The sequence below is a fragment of the Microplitis mediator genome, chromosome 3 (genome assembly GCF_029852145.1).
Source record: "Microplitis mediator isolate UGA2020A chromosome 3, iyMicMedi2.1, whole genome shotgun sequence".
Lineage (NCBI taxonomy): Eukaryota > Metazoa > Arthropoda > Insecta > Hymenoptera > Braconidae > Microplitis > Microplitis mediator.
The window spans coordinates 13,617,352-13,637,971 of record NC_079971.1 but is presented as its reverse complement, the minus strand read 5'-3'; the positions used below and the strand labels follow the sequence as shown (position 1 = coordinate 13,637,971).

The window sequence follows — 20,620 nt, the reverse complement described above, 5'->3', positions numbered from 1 at the left end:
TCTACAAAGTCTAGTCGAGTCATCAAAACATAAAATCAAACAAGAAGTCAAGTCTGAAGTTGAAGAAGAAGTTAACAAAAATAATTTAACTGTGAATAATAATAATACAGAACTTGATGATGCAAGTAAATATAACAGTATCATCTCTGAAGATAGAAGCGGGACTCTGGAAGAAACACAAATATCTCCTGCTGCATCAAGTACCCCTGCTAAGTCAGCTAGCAGTGAAATAAAGTCTTATTTATCTAAAGTGTATAAAAAAACTAGAGATATAGATCTGAGATATGGTGTCCGTCGATGTTACAATGATTTTTACATTGGTGATTCTGAAATAACTTTTGATGATACTGTGATTAATATAAAAATTAAAAATTACTCAGTGACTCCTGGTTTATTGGAATTATTAGTTAAAAAATCTCCGGATGATTCGAAAGTCACACAGAATGATAAAAATAAATATCTTGAAATTATAAAGATGACAAATGCTCATAGAAAAAATTATAAGCCAGATAGTAGTTTTTATGAAGACTCGACAATCAAGTATAATAATTATATTGCTGATTTTCTTGCTAAAAATGCAAACTTATCAAGAGGTAAAGGATTACCTGATTTTATGATTGCAAAAAAGAAAAAAGCACGTATGGATTATGTCAACTGAGATGATCCAAATGAACTAGTTGACCGTCTTCGTTTACTCATGGCATCTCAAGCAGCTGGGAATCCAAGTCACACCAATGAAATCATATCAATTATTGAAGAGCTACGAGAAGCAGGAATTATTTATTAGCAGCCACTGCATTAAATTTATATCATTTACTTGCTGACTGTTGAAGTGAAAAGAGCGAAAATGAGTATAGATATTTTTGGACGTTCGCTACCAACTAGTGCTGTAATCAATGGGCCACCAGGACCACTTGGACGTAGATTTCAAATAACTGTTGATGGACAGTATGATGTTGAGAGCAAGAGACTGTGTCATGTTGGCAAACCTGCTGAAGATAGTGATGCAGCAACTGTAAAATTTACACGTGATCTTGTACAGAAAGAGCTGTCTCTATTGTATGATAGTATGAGGAATGATCAGTCAGAGATCATTTCACACTTGCACTCTCAAGTAGTAACACTGGACTCTGCTGTGACGCTTTTAAGAAAAGAAAATCAAGAATTAAAAGTTGAAATAAAACGTATGAAGTCACAAAAAGACTTAATCAGTAGAAATACACAGAGAATAAAAGAACTGGAAGCTAGAATTTTTGTTGACAATGGAGGACAAAACATCAGTAATAGCGTATGAGCTGCACAGACCAGCACGCAGAAATTATCAATGTCGTCATGTTGACATACGAGCACTTGATGAAACTTGGCAAGCTGATCTAGTTGAAATGATTCCTTATGCAACAGTTAATAAAGGAAACAAATACCTGCTAACTGTCATAGATATTTTTTCAAAGTATGCTTGGGCTGTACCGATTAAAAGTAAAAGTGGCAGTGATGTCACTAGTACAATGAAATCTACATTTCAACAAGGACGTGTACCAGAAAATCTGCATGTTGACCAAGGCAAAGAATTTTACAATAAAGAATTTCAAGAACTGATGAAACGTAAAAACATCAACATGTACTCAACATTCAGCAACTTGAAGGCATCAATATGTGAACGTTTTAATTGAACACTTAAGAATAACATGTGGCGTCAATTCACCGCTCGTAGCACCTATAAGTGGATTGATATATTGGAAGATTTGGTACACAAATATAATACTAGAAAACATCGTACTATTCAACTGGAACCTATTGATGTAACTGCTAAAAATGAGAAGCAGATATTTGAAAAAATATACAAACCTCTTCAAGCTCAGCGGCAAGCACGAAAAAATAAATTCAAAGTTGGAGACAAAGTTCGAATCAGCAAGTACAAACATGTATTTGAAAAAGGGTACACACCCAATTGGACCACTGAAATTGTTACAATCAAGACAGTGCAGAATACCAATCCAACAACATACAAACTTGTAGACTATCAGGATAAGCCAATTGAAGGTGGATTTTATGTTGAAGAACTCAGCAAAGTCAAGCATCAAGATGTCTATCTAATAGAAAAAATTATAAAAAAACGTGGAAATAAAGTATATGTAAAGTGGCTCGGCTTCGACAGCTCTCACAACACCTGGATTGATAAATCAGACCTATAAAACTTATTATGTAATCTAATAAATAAAAAACAAAATTTTTAATTGTACATATATACATTTTCTTTTATTTATTTTCAAACCTTAAACCTAATTTTACAAATTAGATAATAAATATATAATTATTCACATAAAATTTTCATTTTTAACAACAATTTTTACAAACTTATATGATAAATTATAACTACACTTATCCAAAAAATTAAAGGAACAAGAAAATTTTATAAATTTTTTAGTGATTTTTGGAAGGCTGTATTTTCGTGAAAAATGATCGTATCGAAAACATTAAAAAAGCAAATTGAAGCTTGAAATCTTTAGTTTGAAGATCTTCCAGCAAAATATTTTTTTGAGCCACGGTTTTTGTGGAATCATAAGAAAAAGGTCGAAAAAAAATTTTCCTAATTTTTTTAGTTTTGTTTTTTAGGTCTACGAGGCTGGGAAAAATTTTTTCCGAAAAAAGAATTCATGGCTCGTTTGAAAAATTTATTCAGTTACAATTTGCTTTTTTTTGTTTCTTTGTACGACAATTTGCTGCTGAGATATCAGCCTTCAAATGAAAAAGGATCCTTTTGCCTTTGATTATTGATATCTCAGCAAGTAATGGTCACACAGTAATTTAGAGGGCAGTTTAATAAACTTGAATAAATTCCCTACAAGCTCCATTTTCGATTTTTTAAAAAAAAAATTTTTTTTCATCCTTGATATCCATTTGAAAAACCCACAAAAAATGGTCATTTTCTGGTTTTTTAGTCAACTCATCGCTACTCTGCAAATATTGATAAAAAAAATAATGTTGCCAGGTAATTTTACAGCTTAATGTACCCCCAAAAACCCTGGAAATTTTCAGATTGATCCATTGAACCGTTTGTTCGGCACGATTGCTCAAAGTTTTACAAAACAATTAAAGGAACAAGTTTTGTTCCTTAATGTGTGTAATCATTACCAAAATGAAAAAATTAATTTGTTTTGGATTTTTTTTCATTTTTCCGTTAGTTATTCAGTACATGTAAGGTCAAGAGGAAAAAAAAAAAAAATTTTCCAAAAAACGAGACCAAACAAGAATTTTTTTACATTTTTTTTTTTTACGTTTTATTTGGGGGGGTTATTTTTTTTTTCGTTTTTCGGAAAAAATTTTTTTTTTCCCTCTTTACCTTACATGTACTGAATAACTAACGCAAATTTTTTTTTTTCCCTCATTACCTTACATGTACTGGATAACTAACGGAAAAATGAAAAAAAAATCCAAAACAAATCAATTTTTTCATTTTGGTAATGATTACACACATTAAGGAACAAAACTTGTTCCTTTAATTGTTTTGTAAAACTTCGAGCAATCGTGCCGAACAAACGGTTCAATGGATCAATCTGAAAATTTCCAGGGTTTTTGGGGGTACATTAAGCTGTAAAATTACCTGGCAACATTATTTTTTTATCAATATTTGCAGAGTAGCGATGAGTTGACTAAAAAACCAGAAAATGACCATTTTTTGTGGGTTTTTCAAATGGATATCAAGGATGAAAAAAAAATTTTTTTTTTAAAAATCGAAAATGGAGCTTGTAGGGAATTTATTCAAGTTTATTAAACTGCCCTCTAAATTACTGTGTGACCATTACTTGCTGAGATATCAATAATCAAAGGCAAAAGGATCCTTTTTCATTTGAAGGCTGATATCTCAGCAGCAAATTGTCGAACAAAGAAACAAAAAAAAGCAAATTGTAACTGAATAAATTTTTCAAACGAGCCATGAATTCTTTTTTCGGAAAAAATTTTTCCCGGCCTCGTAGACCTAAAAAACAAAACCAAAAAAATTAGGAAAATTTTTTTTCGACCTTTTTCTTATGATTCCACAAAAACCGTGGCTCAAAAAAATATTTTGCTGGAAGATCTTCAAACTAGAGATTTCAAGCTTCAATTTGCTTTTTTAATGTTTTCGATACGATCATTTTTCACGAAAATACAGCCTTCCAAAAATCACTAAAAAATTTCTAAAATTTTCTTGTTCCTTTAATTTTTTGGATAAGTGTATTTACATTAGCTTTCTCTTTTTTATAGTTATTCCTTCTTCATCTACAATTATATCATCAACACTCGGCACTTTGTAACCCCATGGCAAAGTGTCGTGGCTACCGTCAAAAGCTGACGCTTATCATCAGCCCAACTTAGCGCTATTTTATTTTGTACAATAGTTTTAACATTATGTTTTTCACTCTTAATTAAATACTGTTTTTTCGTTAAATTTACATGATTTTTCAAGCATCGCTTGTAATCATCAAACGTGATTGTTCGCAAAGTTGGACCTTTTACTCCCTTTGCTCGCTTTTTGGCCTTTTCATTTTTATATGTCTTAAATGCATATGATTTAGCTCTGAGTCCAGTGAATTCAGTCATGATTTCACCATTATTTTCATCTTTCATTAGACCCAGAACTTTTTTATTTGCTAGCGGCATGTTGTAAATGTTATCCGCCGGGTAGTCTGGAGTATCAAACTTTGAAATATCACGTTTGATGGTTTCAAATATATCTGGTACAGTAAAGTAATAAATTAAGCTATCTGTATCAGTGTACATTAATTTAGACTCGTCATTTTTAAAATTTTGTTTGATATAGTTATAATGGAAGTCATAGATGAATGTTTTTGACAAGTCCAATATTGCAAAGCCGATATAAATAGGTTTATTAAAAAAGACTTTTGCTTGCGTTAGTTCAATTATAACTATATTTTCATCAAATATGGTAAGACTATGGAAATTTGGTTTACAAATCAAAGCTTTGGCGCCAAATCTTCCGGTCCATTTAGTTTTTAATTGAACATCTTTGTATTTTCTAACGTTTTTCATAGTCTTACCAAATACAGCGTTGTTCATTAGTTTAAAAAAATTTTTTTCAAACTCATTTTTGGCTTACTTTCTACAGTCTGTATTCTTATCAATATATGATTTAAGCCAAGCAGACTGTTCGAATTTAAGAACTCTGTGAATTTGTTTTAAGTTAAATCCTAATTCTAGACACTGTTGCAAATTTTTATAGTGTATTACATTATTTTTTTTATTATACAAAGTAGTTGATAGTTTAGAATATTTACTTCCTGGTAGTACAAAATGCACAGGACACAGAGGCAAGTCCTTGTGGACTTCGTGTAATTCTTCAGGGTATTCTAAATCTACTTCTAATGTATATCCTATATTTACATCATCATTAAAAAATGTATCTACATTATCTACATCCTCTACCCACTCAAATGAACCTTTTGGCAGTGGGATACTCATTGCCGCACCATACAAATTATTTACATCGTTGTACATGAGATAAGATTCAGCCTTGCTAGGATCGAAATCTTTACCCATGTACCGATTATTAGCAGCAGCATACCGATTTGTACACTGAGATACTCCACCTCTGATTCTTTTGTCAACGAAAAGTAACATTTCAGGGTCTGTCAGAAGCTCAAGCTCAACACCAGTGTGTTTCAGCATCGCATCAAAAGCAAGTCCCGGTGCAGTATAGTAATGTAGCGGATCTAGACTGTAAGTTTTGGAACAGCTGCTACGAAAATTCTCAAAAACATCAGCTAACAGAAGTACATCAGTTTTAAGATATAAATCTGAGTACTCGCCGAGAGTATTAATGTTAAACTTATCCCAAACTAATTTTGCAAAAGAATAATCTTTATCAGAAATACCATTATCAGTTAATTTAGAAAAAAATTTATCTTTATCAGGCAACTGTTTGTCATTAAGTTTATCTACATTATCAACATACTCATACGGGAATACACCTTTACGTGTAATTAATTCAAATTTTTCTGGATCGGGGTAGTGAAGTTTTGTGATTTGCTTATCATCGTCACCAAGATATGAAGCTAATTTTTCAAGGCTTGATGCCATAAATCTAAATGAGTCTATGAAACGCAAAGTAACAGAAATATTTTTGACTTCTTTTGTAAATGATGTATATTTTTCTTTATTGATTGGTAATAATGTCATATTACCTTCAACAGTTGTAGCTAAAGATTTAATTAAAAAGTGTGAATCGTAACCAGATAAATTGTGAAAAACTATGGGAATGACATGAGACTTTGGATAATTTACATTATAAGACATATGTGCTGGACCACGATAATTACCGGTAAAGTGACAATGATCATAGCATTTATCTTTATTTGAAGAAAATGATCTTTCACATATATGACAACGAGTTGCCTGATCATGACTTTCTTGCTGATGTTTAGTTAGTTGCTTCATAACTATAGGATTTTTTATGACGTGCTTTTGTAATTCATCATCATCATCTTGAGATTCAAGTGTACATTCCAGGTCCGCGTATACAACAAACGGAACAGTGTCTTTACATTTATAATTTTAAAATTTCAAAATTTTATCATTTTCATCTGGAAATTGCATTCGAACTTTATTAACTTTATAACAGTCTGCTTTGTGATTTTCATATGAATAATCAAATTTAAAATGATTCAAACATCGATCACAAAAAAATATTTGACAATGAGAATCTGATATTTGGCTTTTAACTAATCGAGATAAATTTTTTATTAACGCAAAATGAAATTTGGGTTCAAAAGTTTTCAAATCTTCAGATATATTTAAGTTTACATTTTGTTGAACCATTAAAAGATGAATAGTTTCTTTATCAGATTTTAAATTGTTACTTAAATACAATGGAATAATTACAGTTTTTTCAGTTTTTTTACCGGTATATTCAGACTCGATACCATAAACATTAATAGATAAATTATTTAATTTTTCAAATTTAGGAATGTCTTTGAGAGATACAGGAAATTTAATACCTTCATACTTAAGAATTGAGCTGAAATGGTTGTATTCTGAAGTTCTCTTGGGGTTTGAAACAGGCTGATGTAACGCTGCATTGACGCACCATAGAAAACAAAACTCATTAAAATTCTGTATATTTAATACAGCTTTTTTGTCTCGGATATCCTTGGGCAGCATGACAAACGGTGAATCACCAGCTTGAAGAGGTGCATATCTTGGTATCGTGATCACCAAGTTATCTATTTCAATCAAACTCCATCCAGAATCTTTTTGATTGAAGTCTTCAACTTTTTTCAACAATTTCTCATATACATTGTCCGTATACCAGTCAACAAGAGATGTTGCAGGTAAAATTTCACTGCTTTTAATGTTGAATGATTTTGTTTCTTCAACAGTATTTTCATTTTTGGCATTTCTGAATTTGCAAAATAATTCTACACTGACTTTAAGACCTGCAACATCATTCAACATATCTTGACTTTTTCAGTCACTAAATTTTGAGAATCAGTTAAGAAAGTTCTTAAATCGGTGTGGGCTCGATTCACCACACAGCCAGTCTTGATGTTATTCGCAAATGCGTTTTCCAGATCTTGCCGTTTAATTAAATTATTTCGTACACCCAAGTCACCACCGGTAACTTGACCACTAAGACGAGAAAATTGATCACCATACCAGCACAGTAGTACAATATTCGCTTGCACACTTCTTTTAACTTGGACACTTGTTTGCTGGTCGAACAAAATGTCGTTAAAATAATTAATTGTGTCAACACACACTTGGTAGCACTTTTGACATTGTTCTTCATTGACTGCGTCTTGTTGCAAATCATTAAATGACTTTGCTACTGTGTCCACTAAACTTTGAATTGCATCAATAATACCGCGAGATTGCGCCATCTTTGATGAAAATGTTTCTTATTCAATCACTAATTTACTCGATTAAATACTTCTGCTTAAAGTTTTTGAATGTACAAAATAACTGTTTCAAGTCTAAACAGTTCTTTAACACAGAAAGAATAAAAATTTTTTATTCGCAATTGTTTATAAATAATTATTATTAAAATAATTTTCTCTCTCTCACACAAAGTTTTTTTTTTTTTTTTCACTTAACAAATTTTTCACCACAAAAATCTTTTAAACACGAAAGTTTTATGTTAAAAGTTTGATAAAAAAAATATCACTTAAAATATTGATTATTAAAAATCAGAATAACTTAAAATCACAAAAAATTTCACACACAATCAACAGAGTAAATACACAGAGTTATGTACTTCACCGCGAGACTTGTACTTCTTTTTTATGAAGTATGCTCTCGCGCGGTGCATTTATAGGTGGGGCGCGACTCATCAACTGCGCAGTAAAAAATTTCATAGTTCTCATAAGTACCAACCTTATAAAATAAAATCCCCAGAAACTGGAAAAAATCCCCTAGAATATGGCAAAAATTCCCTAGAAAAGAACAAAAATTCCCTAGATTGCATCAACATAACCTAAGATCTAGATGGCGCGACGAAAGGTTTGACGTCATCTACTGCGCAGTTAAAAATTGAAATAACAACGGAAAGTTTTTTCTCGGAACTGGATGAGTCATCATCTAAAAATAAAAATTCTATTGCGCAGTTAAAAATTGAAATAACAACGGAAAGTTTTTTTCTCGGAACTGGATGAGTCATCATCTAAAAATAAAAATTCTACTGCGCAGTTAAAAATTGAAATAACAATGGAAAGTTTTTTTCTCGGAACTGGATGAGTCATCATCTAAAAATAAAAATGCTACTACGCAATTATAAATAAACATTCTATTACGCAGTTATCTCAAACAAAGAATATTTTTCAGCCAATGAAATTGAATATTATTAATTAAAAATAGTGTGGTGGGGAGAATAATAAAATAAAAAATAGCAGAGCTGTATTAATTCTTCAGTTGCTCTCTGACTGTTGCTGAGATACTAGCTATAAAAATGGAAATGATACTAGATGTGCAAGGGTTCAAAGGTTCCGATAATCAATTTATCGTGAAAGAACTTGCCACAATTACAATTCAACATGAGATCGAAGGACTTGAAGAGTTATCATGTACACTATTTCAACCACCATATAATTGGGAATTGCTACCACATCAATGTCAACGTCAAAACACCTGGATCATACATAATCACCATGGGATCACTTGGAATGCTGGAAAGACACCATATTCTAAGCTTCATGAAGTTTTTGATCATGTGACAAGTAATTACAAGTACATTTATGTCAAAGGTGGTGAAAAAAATTTATGGGTACAAGATCTAGTTGCACAAGATAAAGTTGTCATCGATCTGGAAGATTTCAAATGTCCCGCCCTCAAAAATAAGAAATTTCTCGATAGTGATATCCGTAATTATCATTGTAAATGAAATAATGAATATCTATGTGCTTTAGAAAATGTAAAATTAATGAAAAATTGGTTCCTAAATAAAAATTAAAAATAAATTTAATTTCTGACTTTTTTTTTTTTTATTCAACTTGAATCATTTTTCTTTCTAACTTTTTTTTTTTAAACTTAACTAATTTGAATTTAATCATTATAGAATAGTGTAGAGTTACTTGGAAAATAATTATGTACTTTAAGTTATTAAATAGTTTATTAATTTTTTAATTTATCTTGATTTTAATAAGTGATTTTTATAAGTTGAAAATTATTTTAATTTAATTAAAAAAGAAATGATTTTATTCAAAAGTGTGCAACTGTTTCATTCTTTTGAAAAATATATAGTTATCAGGTAAGTATAACATTTTTTTTTTTATTATTATTAATTATTTTATTTGTTTCATTATGATTTGAAAACATAGAGATGTATAGAATTAACGCCAATCTTAGTATCTAGTTTATCCAGCTAGATGGCAGTTATTTTTGACCGTCATTATTGATTGACTGTATACGGAATCGACAACAGTATGGATGTATCTAGTCTATCCCCGCGAGATGGCAGTTATTTTTGACCGTCATTATTGATTGACCGTATACGGAATTGACAACAGTATGGATGTATCGATCTGTCCCCACGAGATGGCAGTTATCTTTGACCGTCATTATTTTTCTAAATTAATTTTATGTGATATAAATAAAATAATTGTTTAAGAATAATATTTAAAATCATCAAGAGTTGTGTCTTAGATGATATTTTAATATAATTTATATTGACAAATATTTATAAACATTTTTAACCAAAGTGCATGTTCTGAAGTTTACATGCGCGCCATTCAAGAAGCAAACCAATCAGGTACCGTCTTTTATATAACAAGTGTTTTAATTGGTTGATTTTCACCTTAACAGAGAAATTGTTTACATGAGAAGATAAAAATCTCTCAAGACTTAAATCCAAAATATGTCTAGACGCTTTCATCAAGCAACAAGTTTGTGCATATAAAATTGTAAGTACTGTTGTAAATTGATAAATAATTATTAATTGATAGTTTAATGAATTAATTTTAACAAAATTTATGATCATATAATAAATTAAATAATAATTTATTTCAATATTCAAATTAAATGTTAAATACCACTTAATAGTTATAGTGTCAGTGATGTTGTATACTTTTATTTATCATAAAAAAATAATTTCAGTTGGGATAATAATTCTGTTTACATCATTAAACACATCAGTTAATTATAAATAATATAGTTTTATCATATAAACCAAATCATTATTTCATATAAAATATTTCGAATTGTAAAAAAAAATAACAAGATGGTGTCCATGTGATATGTGTCTGTCTAACACTTACACGATAGTTTTTAAATTATTTCATTCTTTAATTAATTGAATAAACCAAAAAGAATAATTATTAGATAATAAAATTATTTAATTACTAGTGAAATTAAAAACTACAAAATAATAGTATTCAAAATCTCTACATGAAATTACTTGACACTATAAAATTCTTTCATATAATTTTTATTTCTTAACTTATATCATGGATAAATAATCTACTTATTTTTAAAGCAAATGAATAATAATAATAATTATACTAATAGTTACTTTTATTATTATAGATTTGATACTCAAGGTGAAACATTTAGAAAACAGGCAGACATTTGTTTTGATTGGAAAAAAAAAAAAAGGTATAAAAATTCAAAATTATAATTATTTTTACACTAAAAAAAAAAAAATCATGTCAATTTTTATCTTTTAATAATGAATAAATATTTTATTTCAGATCAATCATGGGAAATATCTTGACATACAGTTATATTATACCACATGTGTGGATTGAAAATTATAACGAACGTGAATTACTTGATAGTATATGGCCACAAATTGAACCGTATACAATAATAGAAAATTTTCACCATGCCATTGTGACTGTGGCTGGTCAAACTACATTTTTGAATTTGCGCCACCATCAGTTATCATGGTGGTTTGCTATTCCTGGAGATAGAGCTCCATCACGTCAACATTATTATTATTATTATTATTATTATTATTATTATTATAGTCCTAATTATTTATCTTTTGCTCAACGAGTGGATGGAGTTAAAGATGATGATGGAGACGTTATTATGGTGGCTCATGAAACTGCTCATGAACGAGCAGAACGGGATCAACAAGAAGCTTTGCAAATGCATGATGTGATGAGACAACAAATACAATTACTGAGACAAATGAGAGGAGGTCACGATGTTCATCCAGAAAATGATGTGGGCATGGAATTGAACCCAGTTTTTGAGGAGGAGGAAAACGCTACGGAATCCTCCATAGCAACGATTGAACGGAAAATGCACCAACTTTCTCGAGAGTTCTTAGGGGTAAAGAAAGAGAAAGAGCTATTGATAAAAAAATTGCAAGATGCAAGTAAAAAAGATGAAGAAATTGAAAAATTAAAATCAGAGCGTACTAAAATTATGATGCAGAGTATTGATCAGAAACAAACAATTCGAGAATTAGAAGAAAAATTGAAACGATTTGAGAAAAAAAGAGGATCTTAATGATGATGATGATGATGAGGACCTTTGATAAATCTTATAGATCTTTAGTTTTTCAATAGTATAAAAGTTACTTTTTATTTATTTATTTCTTTATATGTTAATCATAATTTTAAGAATATTTATTTAGATGTTATTCATTTAAGAATACTTATATTAGTTAAGATAGACATGATATTTTTGACTTTTTTTTTTCGATTAGTTAAATGTAAAAAAATATCTTTAAATACATATTGTCTGTTATTAGTATAACAATTTTAAGAATATCTATATATTAATCATAACTAGAATTATTAATGTTTATATGATTAAAAGTAAAAAAAAAAAAATAATAATCAAGACAGAAAAAAACTATTGCTCTAAGAAGTTTTTAATGATTGGAATATTATTTATATTGATTTAAAGAAAAAAATAAAAAAAAAAATTTTTATATGGAAAATTTGTCGTTCTTTATCATATATTGTTTGTTAATAATTATCAAAAAATGTATGTAACATAGTATAAGTTAATTTGTCTCCATTGTCAACATAACTTTCTGCTTTTTCATTCATTCTTGATCTAATTAATTCGATTGTCGTCACTTGTACTTCATTTGCATCGTTTTTTTTTACGTCGTTGCTGCTCGCTCCTTCGCTATACATCTTTCTCCTACCATCAGTTCCATCCCCTACTCTTGCGCGAACCGTCGCTACTGCTCACTCCTTCGCTATACATCTTTCTCCCACCATCACTTCCATCCCTACTCTTGCGTAAACTGCCATTTGAATTTCCCCGCTTATATTACTGTACTACTGTGATAGCGTTACCGGTAGAACCAGCAGGCAACGATAGGGTGAGCGTCTGTCGCGCAAACTGACTTTGAATTTCCTGCTCATATTACTGTACTACTGTGGTAGCGTTACCGGTAGAACCAGCAGGCAACGATAGGGTGAGCGTCTGTCGCGCAAACTCAACCCAGACAGAAACCGCGAACTGACTTTTAAATTTCCCGTATATCTTCATGATTATCATTATTATTATTATTGTTATTTTTTTTTTATCTAACTACAATTAATAAATTATCTATTTCTATATTAACTTTTTTTTTTTTGTCATTACATTATATAAATATATTTTTTTTTTATTTCTGATGTTTAATAATTTTAATTATATATATATATATATATATATATATATATATATATATATATATATATATATATATATATATATATATTTAAATCTATAATGTGTGTATGGGGTACATGTAATAATTAAAAACATTTCAGATATTTGAATTTTTGAATTTATTGAATAAAAATAAATACATTTAAGATGGCTGTGATACAAATTCAAATTTGTTGTATTTTGAATCGTGGTATAAAATATAAAGACACGCTGTGGTAGCCATGTCGTTAAGTTTTTATAACTTCTCCGCATCAGCAATCAGCTCGTTGTTTGTCCTGGTTGGGAAATAGATGGTGAACTGATCCTCAACATGAGCGATAATTTTAGGTCCATACTGAGTTTTAATGATGTTTATCTCAGTAATTTTGTAAGATTCGCCCACTTCCAGGTCTTGAAGTTTTTTAACTGGCAGTATATGTGCCAAGCAGTTAATTTTGTTGATTTCTGATAGATCCATTCTTAAATTGAACAATGAAAAATTAATTATTAAAACAATAATTCATTTAATTAGAACGATTTATTCAGTCGTGATTATGAGTACTTACGTGATATTAATACACATGATGTTTTCTTCAATTTCAGATAAATTATAAAAAACAAACTTATGGTTTTTTTGTATGCCGTCGGTTGAAAAAATTTCTTTTTGACACTGACCAACCGCTAAGGACTTTTAGTGTAGACAGAATGCTATGAGCTCGCAAGCTCAGCGCTCAGCTCAATTCCCCCACTCTAGCTCAAAAACAAGTTCAAACCTGTTAGATGACGTCATCGATGACGCATCAGCAAAAAAAAAGAGGGGAGAGAAACTATGCCACTAGATGGCATGTCTTCTCGCAAGTACCCATACTACCCCTAGTTTGAATATATATCAATCCTCAAATCATACATTTACATGTACATATTACATTGATCAGGGTAGGCTACGCTAGTGTCAGCTCTGGGGTTAAGCACAACCACGATGCCAGAACCTGTAACCTGATAGGCAAGCCGAGAACCCGCTCTAGTCATTGATGAAATTGTACATAATTTTTTTCCCTAAATTTCCGGTTCAACACTAGTCATTAATGAAATTGTACATATTTTTTTCCCCTAAATTTCCGGTTCAACACATACATAGGACGCCATCTCACGTCTAACGCGAGCTCAAAATGGCGATAAGCTCAAAGCAAGCTCACGAATGGATGACAGAAACTCAAAATAATCCCAATTAGCATCAAATGGCTGACAATAGGTCCTAGATAAGCTCAAAATGATCTCAATTAGCATCAAATAGCTCAAATCGACTGCCAGTAACTTACCAGCTGCCGGTACAACAGTTAAGCATGGACACGAACCCACAATCTGTTTTATCGGGCCGGTGAACTTCCCCTACTCATCTATTAAGGAGTCCATTCTTAGTCCTTCAAGGAGGAGAGGAAGGAGTTTCTGTTCCCATCCCGTACCTGATCCCATTCCCATTGAAGGTCCATTCAATCAAGAGAAGGGTTACATTTTCAATTTTATTTATTTCGCTGAATAGGAAAATAGAGTCACGCGTATCGATTAACTTCTTAGCAGAATATTTTATTTTTTTATTATCAATTCTTAGCTCAATTAAACTATAGACTATTTTTTTTTTTTATTCTCTTTGTGTTAGCCTACAGTACTATAACACATATTCACAGAACTTTTTATTAATTCTTCATCGAATTTACTTATTTTACTATACGCACTTTAATATAATGACACATATTTACAAAACTTATTTAATTCATCACCGAATTTATTTAAATTCACACACGCACTTGAGCACAAATTAAAAAAAAATGTTTTCACCAAACTCGTTTAATTAATCACTAAATTTATTAACCTATTATTTTTTTTAAATTTATCATTAATTGCGTTTTTAGTAATATCAAAAGAATCACGATCGTTTTCGTTTTAATCTTTGCCTTTCCTGTTTCCTCGCGATATTTTGACAGATATTATTTTTTTTTTTTTATATTTATAAGTTTACACGACACAACGGTAACACGCACTTCTGACACCAAATTGTAGTTACTGGTATCTTATTAATTAATATCACTTATACACTACAATAATAACACACTTACATTAGAAATAACAACACTACAATTAACAGCAGCAAAAGAAAGGCAATCAAAGATATAGTTTATTGATACAAGACGTATGCTGTTTAGTTGTGAATATAAGACTGACTTTAGTCGCGCATCTACAAAACAAGAGAAGAAGGCATTTGTTTTCTAGCTATTCAAATATTTAAAAAGATCAGTTTCACATTTGTTACAGTATTATATCTGATACTCCTGTTGTCTGCCTTTCACTCTTTTGAAAGGGCAACATAGACATCTTACCCTTTAAGCAAATTTTGCATCCAGAAAGAAATTCTGCATCACTCAACTTGTAGTGTTTACTCCCAATTGAATTAATGATTTTAATAAGATCCTTTGCATTGAGATGTCCTAAACACCAATGCCATTTCTTCTTGTACCCCTTCCTCGGCAACATCTACAGCGGCAACACCTACAGTGGCAACACTGCTCGTAACATGATATAAGTCTCCTCTTCTTTTGCTCTTAATTTGACTACCTCATCACTATTTTCAACAACAGCCATATTTTTCTTAAATGTAATCGTGTACCCTCGGTCAGCAATTTTATCTACTGAAACTAAATTACTTCTTATTACAGGTACATATAACGTATCATGAAACTCAACATACCTCGGTGATTGTTCATCAACAACCTTCAACTTCACAGTCCCTTTTCCTGCAATTCGACTATATGACTGATTTGCAAAGTTTATCTTTTCTTTAACAACTCCATTAAGGGGGGGGAGGTAGGGTTTTAAAGGCGAAAAAAGCATATTTTTGTGATTTTTTCCCGGCGAGATGAGTAATATAATTTCATTAAACTTAATCACATATTATTGTACAACTTTTAAAGAATATCAGAAACAATTTTTAACGAAAAATATTGATTAATAAGCCGATGCCGTTGAATTTCCGGAGGCACCTCGAAAAAAAGTCGTTTTGCGGTGAACATCATAATTCGTTACCGGATCATCGGAAAAAAAAATTGACATGCATTTTGAAGTTGACCAATTTCTCGAGGTAACCACGAAGAGTTTTTTTTCGATTTTTTGCAGCACTTGGAAGTGAATAACGCGATTTTAGCTAAAAAAATCGCGGTTAATTTGTTATTAAAAAATCGAAAAAAATGAAAAACAAAAAAAAACTCTTCGTGGGTACCTGTTGATTTATGTGAAGAAGTAATGTTCAAATTTTCAAAAGGATCGGTTCAGTACACTTTGAGTTATGGTGTTCATGGACTTTAAAAATAACGTTTTCGGGAAAATCCATTTAAAGTTTTTTATTCGTGAAAATTTGAAATAAACTATCAATAAAAGAATATGAATTTTTATACTTATATTGAGTGATCAGTTTACACCCTTTGAAAGACACACAGCCGGAGAAAGGGATTCGGAAGAACAAAGAAAATTGCAGCTGATTTCTACTAGGGGTATGTAGGGGCTTGTCGGGCAGGTGTAAAAATCAGGTATCACGGCCGGTCATTTGAAACGCTGTAACTCCGTTAGTTTAACTCGGATTGATTTAAAATTTGTACACAATATTCTCGAAGTATTGTTCATTCAGAAAAAAAATAAAAAAAAAAATAATTTTAAAACCCTACCCCCCCCCCCCCCTTAATTTCTTTGAAGAGGCTAGCATCTCCACATAGGTGTGCAGTGTACCCGCTGTCCAGAATCCGAGAACGCTCCTCAGCTTGCATCACTTCATCTGAAGCTCGGTTTAGTAGCTCAGTTACTGAGAGAAAGGCATCATATGTGTCATCAGCAGCATTTGCTGACCCTCTTCCTTCAAAATGATTGTATCTACACTAATAAGACTTGTGTACAATGCGGTTACACTTAAAACACCTAATTTTATTCGGCCTTTTAATATTTTTAATATTTAAAGCAACGAAAGCTTCAGAGTTCTCAATAACATTTGTTTACTTCTCCCTTGCTCCATTTTCTTCCAAAATTTTTACACTAAGTTTATCTACCGAGGATAATTCGTCTCTGGATCCAATGGCACAACGGGAATTCTCATAGCTGTCGGGGAGACTGTATAATAAGCGTATCGTGAGGATGTCAGGATGTGGGTCGATTCCCATGGCCTTGAACTTACCCAGAGTTACAAAAAATTGACTCACATGGTCTCGAACATCACCTCCTTCAGGCAGTGTTGTTAGCATTAATTGTTTGAGTAGATTTGCTTGCTTTGCAGGTCTTTTTGACGCGAAGACTGATTCCAGTTTTAGCCAAATCTCTCTTGACGTTCCACAATATTGCAAATGATTCACTAGGGTGTATAGCCAGGATCAGGTCAGCCTTAGCCTTTTTGTCTTTCGTCTTTCACGCTATAATAGCTGCATTTGCTGACGCAGCACCACTACTAGTAGCAGCATTTGGGATTTTCTAATCTCCATTCACATACTCCCATAAATGATGTTTGCTTAGTAATGTCTCGATCTGCATTTTCCAGGTTTTATAATTGTCCTCGATTAAGAGCTCAACTCTAGCAGATTTACCAGCCATTTTATTCTTGTTCAATAACAAATTGCAATAACCTTTACTCACGTGCACGTGCCGGCTTAACCTCAAAGAAATAAATAACACAACTATTTTATTGCCATCCTGGGCCCATAACCTGTTAGGATTATTGGAGAGGACAACAGGTTGCAGAGTAATCACTTTTGTTTAATATAACTGTTTCTATTTATTTGTTTTATAATAAAGTACAATATCTTTGTTTTATTGCTTGATGTAGTAGATGATGTGAATTGCAAAAGTAATAATGATAATAATAGTATAGAGAATGATTATAAAGATCGAGTGACAGGTATTGCTTCATATGGATGTAGCTTGTAAAATATTTAAATTTGAAATTAAATCCAACAAAGTGTCTTGTAGGGAATTTATTCAAGTTTTTAACGCCGCCCTCGAATTTGCTGTGCGACCATTGGTACTTGAAATATCGATGATCAAACCCAAAAAGATCATTTTTCGGTTGAAGGCTGATATCTCAGCGACCTGTTATCGTACAAATCTCAGAAAGAATGCAAATTAAAGCTGATTAAATTTGCCAACTAATCTATGCATTGGTTTAGCTGAAAATTTTTGCTTTGTGGTATTTCTCATGTTTGCGCAATAGCTGAAGGTCTATAAACATTTGATAAAAATGCGTCGAAACTAGAGATTTCAAGCTACGTAATGCTTTTTTTTTATTTTTTGATGCTATTATTTTTCACGAAGTTACAGCCTTGAAAAAATTACTAAAAAATTTCTAAAATTTTTCTGTTTTCTTAATTTATGGTATAAGTGTATAATTTCGGAAAACAAGTTTCTCTGATAATTTCTTTGAAATAATTCATTAACATAGAGAAAAATTTTTAAAAATAATTTTTTCTGAAATAATGTGTTTATTAAATAGGAATTTGGTTGAATAACTTGACCAAATAATTTGTTAAAAAGTTTTATAAGCCCGTATATTTGAATAATTATTCATTCATATAATTAAACATATAAAAATATTGTATATTTGAAAGTAATTCATACATAACTTAACGTATAGATAGCGCTATTGAAGTCACTACAATATGCTTGAGTACACTCATACAGGAACATGATTCTAGTGACCAAAAAAGCGTTTGCAAATCTGTTGAATTTTGATGTTACATCGTTCAGGAGACGAAATGATCGCAATCGACAGTACATAACACCAGTTGTGGATATGTTAAGCTCTTAGTTTTCATTTTTTTATAGACATAATTATAATATCTTCAGGCTTTACGAAATTAGAAGAATTAATCTGATTGATCCTTATCGTTGCAGTTTCTCCAATGCTTTCAATACCACATCAGCTCGTAGGTGCACCTCTTGGATATTTAGTTACACTTGAATGTTACACAGAAGCTCATCCAACTTCCCTCAATTACTGGACTCGGGGTGATGATGGAAGAATGATTCATGAAAGTAGAAAATACAAGGTCACATCGACAGCCGAGAAGCCGGTGTATCGAACTCACATGACACTCACGATTTATGATCTTGAGGTAAATTCACTTTGTTTAAAGCTCAATATCACGAAAATTTTAGCAAGTATTGAGAACTTCGGTTCACACTCAACTATATGTCATGAGCCTGGTCTAGAAGACGTAGGGAAAATTTTTTGTGGAAATTCAGTCCTTCCACAAACCCGCGTTTAGTTTTATTCTCGACTACTTGTTGAAAGCCTGCTTTATTTAATATGATTTTTTGAGTTATATTTAGGTTCTGTTACACACGCCATTATCCCATAAGACACCTACCTACATATTCGTCATGAGCTTTCCGACTAAGAACTTGATATATTGTTGTTAGAAATGAGATGGTCTACGAAAATGTCTCTTGACATTTCGTGGCATATCTAATTCTTTTACAGGTATCTAAGGTCAAAATCGAATGAGTAGTAATTAGTACTAAAAGTGAAGTCTTCTGATAAAAGTATAAGCTTATTACAAATTTTCAATGGAATTTTTTGTGGAGATCCTTTCATTTTCCACAAATTATTATTAATATTTACAAACCACATGTAAATAAATTAGCTATTTGAATTTTTGTAGCGTTTAACATTACTTTAGACTTGATTTACGAATATTTACGTATATTTTCACGTTTACTTTCAACCTTTTTACAATGATTTGTGTTTATAAGCTGATTTTTTCCCGTGCTTACGTTTATGTTTTCTGCATTGTTGCCTAAGATTACGAAAAACCCTTGGGTTTTTTCTCATGTGAAAATGCGTCTTTTTAATCTCCAAAAATACAATTTAGGCATTTTATGTATCAATCTCTTAATTTTAAATAAAATTTTGAGGTCATTTTCCAATACTACGAATTTTTTCGTAAAATTATTGAGATCCTTCTTCATGCTCTTATAATAATGCACGACTAATAATTGTTCTTTAAATAAAAATAACTGTGTCTTTTCTGCCCTTTCCTATCTTAACTAAGCACTTTGAGAATTTCTGTCGAAAACTTAAGTAAAAAATCGCGACACTTCGGAATAAGAACTGGAAGTCGCTGGTCTTTGACAAAATCATTGATCTATCTATATCCACCTGTTGCGTAATCACAACTACATTCAAATTTGAATGTAGTTGCACTTCCGGCAAATAGAGGCAGCACCTACTGGGGCCTAGCGTCTAGCAATTCAAACTTGACTAGCGCAGTGCGACGCATGCGCATGGATTTTTCCTGCCTCGTGTTGAGAAGACCGACGCCATTATCTACTTCGTTTATATAATTTCAAGTGACACCACGAGTTTTTATATAATCTATTCTTTTTGCACTCATCACGAGTAATTAAATAAAAGTAATTAATCAAAAGCAATAAGTGATCAGTAAGCTTTATAAAAATATAACGTATTTAACGCTTCAGACATGAACAGGCATGATCAGGCATGGAC

General features: G+C 31.3%; 1 protein-coding gene across 1 annotated transcript in view; it reads left to right on the top strand.

The window, feature by feature from the left end:
• The window catches only part of LOC130666166 (lachesin-like), an 853,034-nt gene that overhangs the window by 305,191 nt on the left and 527,223 nt on the right, over positions 1–20,620 (top strand). The window contains exon 4 of the mRNA XM_057466969.1: positions 19,006–19,226. Within this exon, the coding sequence (XP_057322952.1) occupies positions 19,006–19,226 (221 nt within the window). The remainder of the gene's footprint in view (positions 1–19,005; positions 19,227–20,620) is intronic.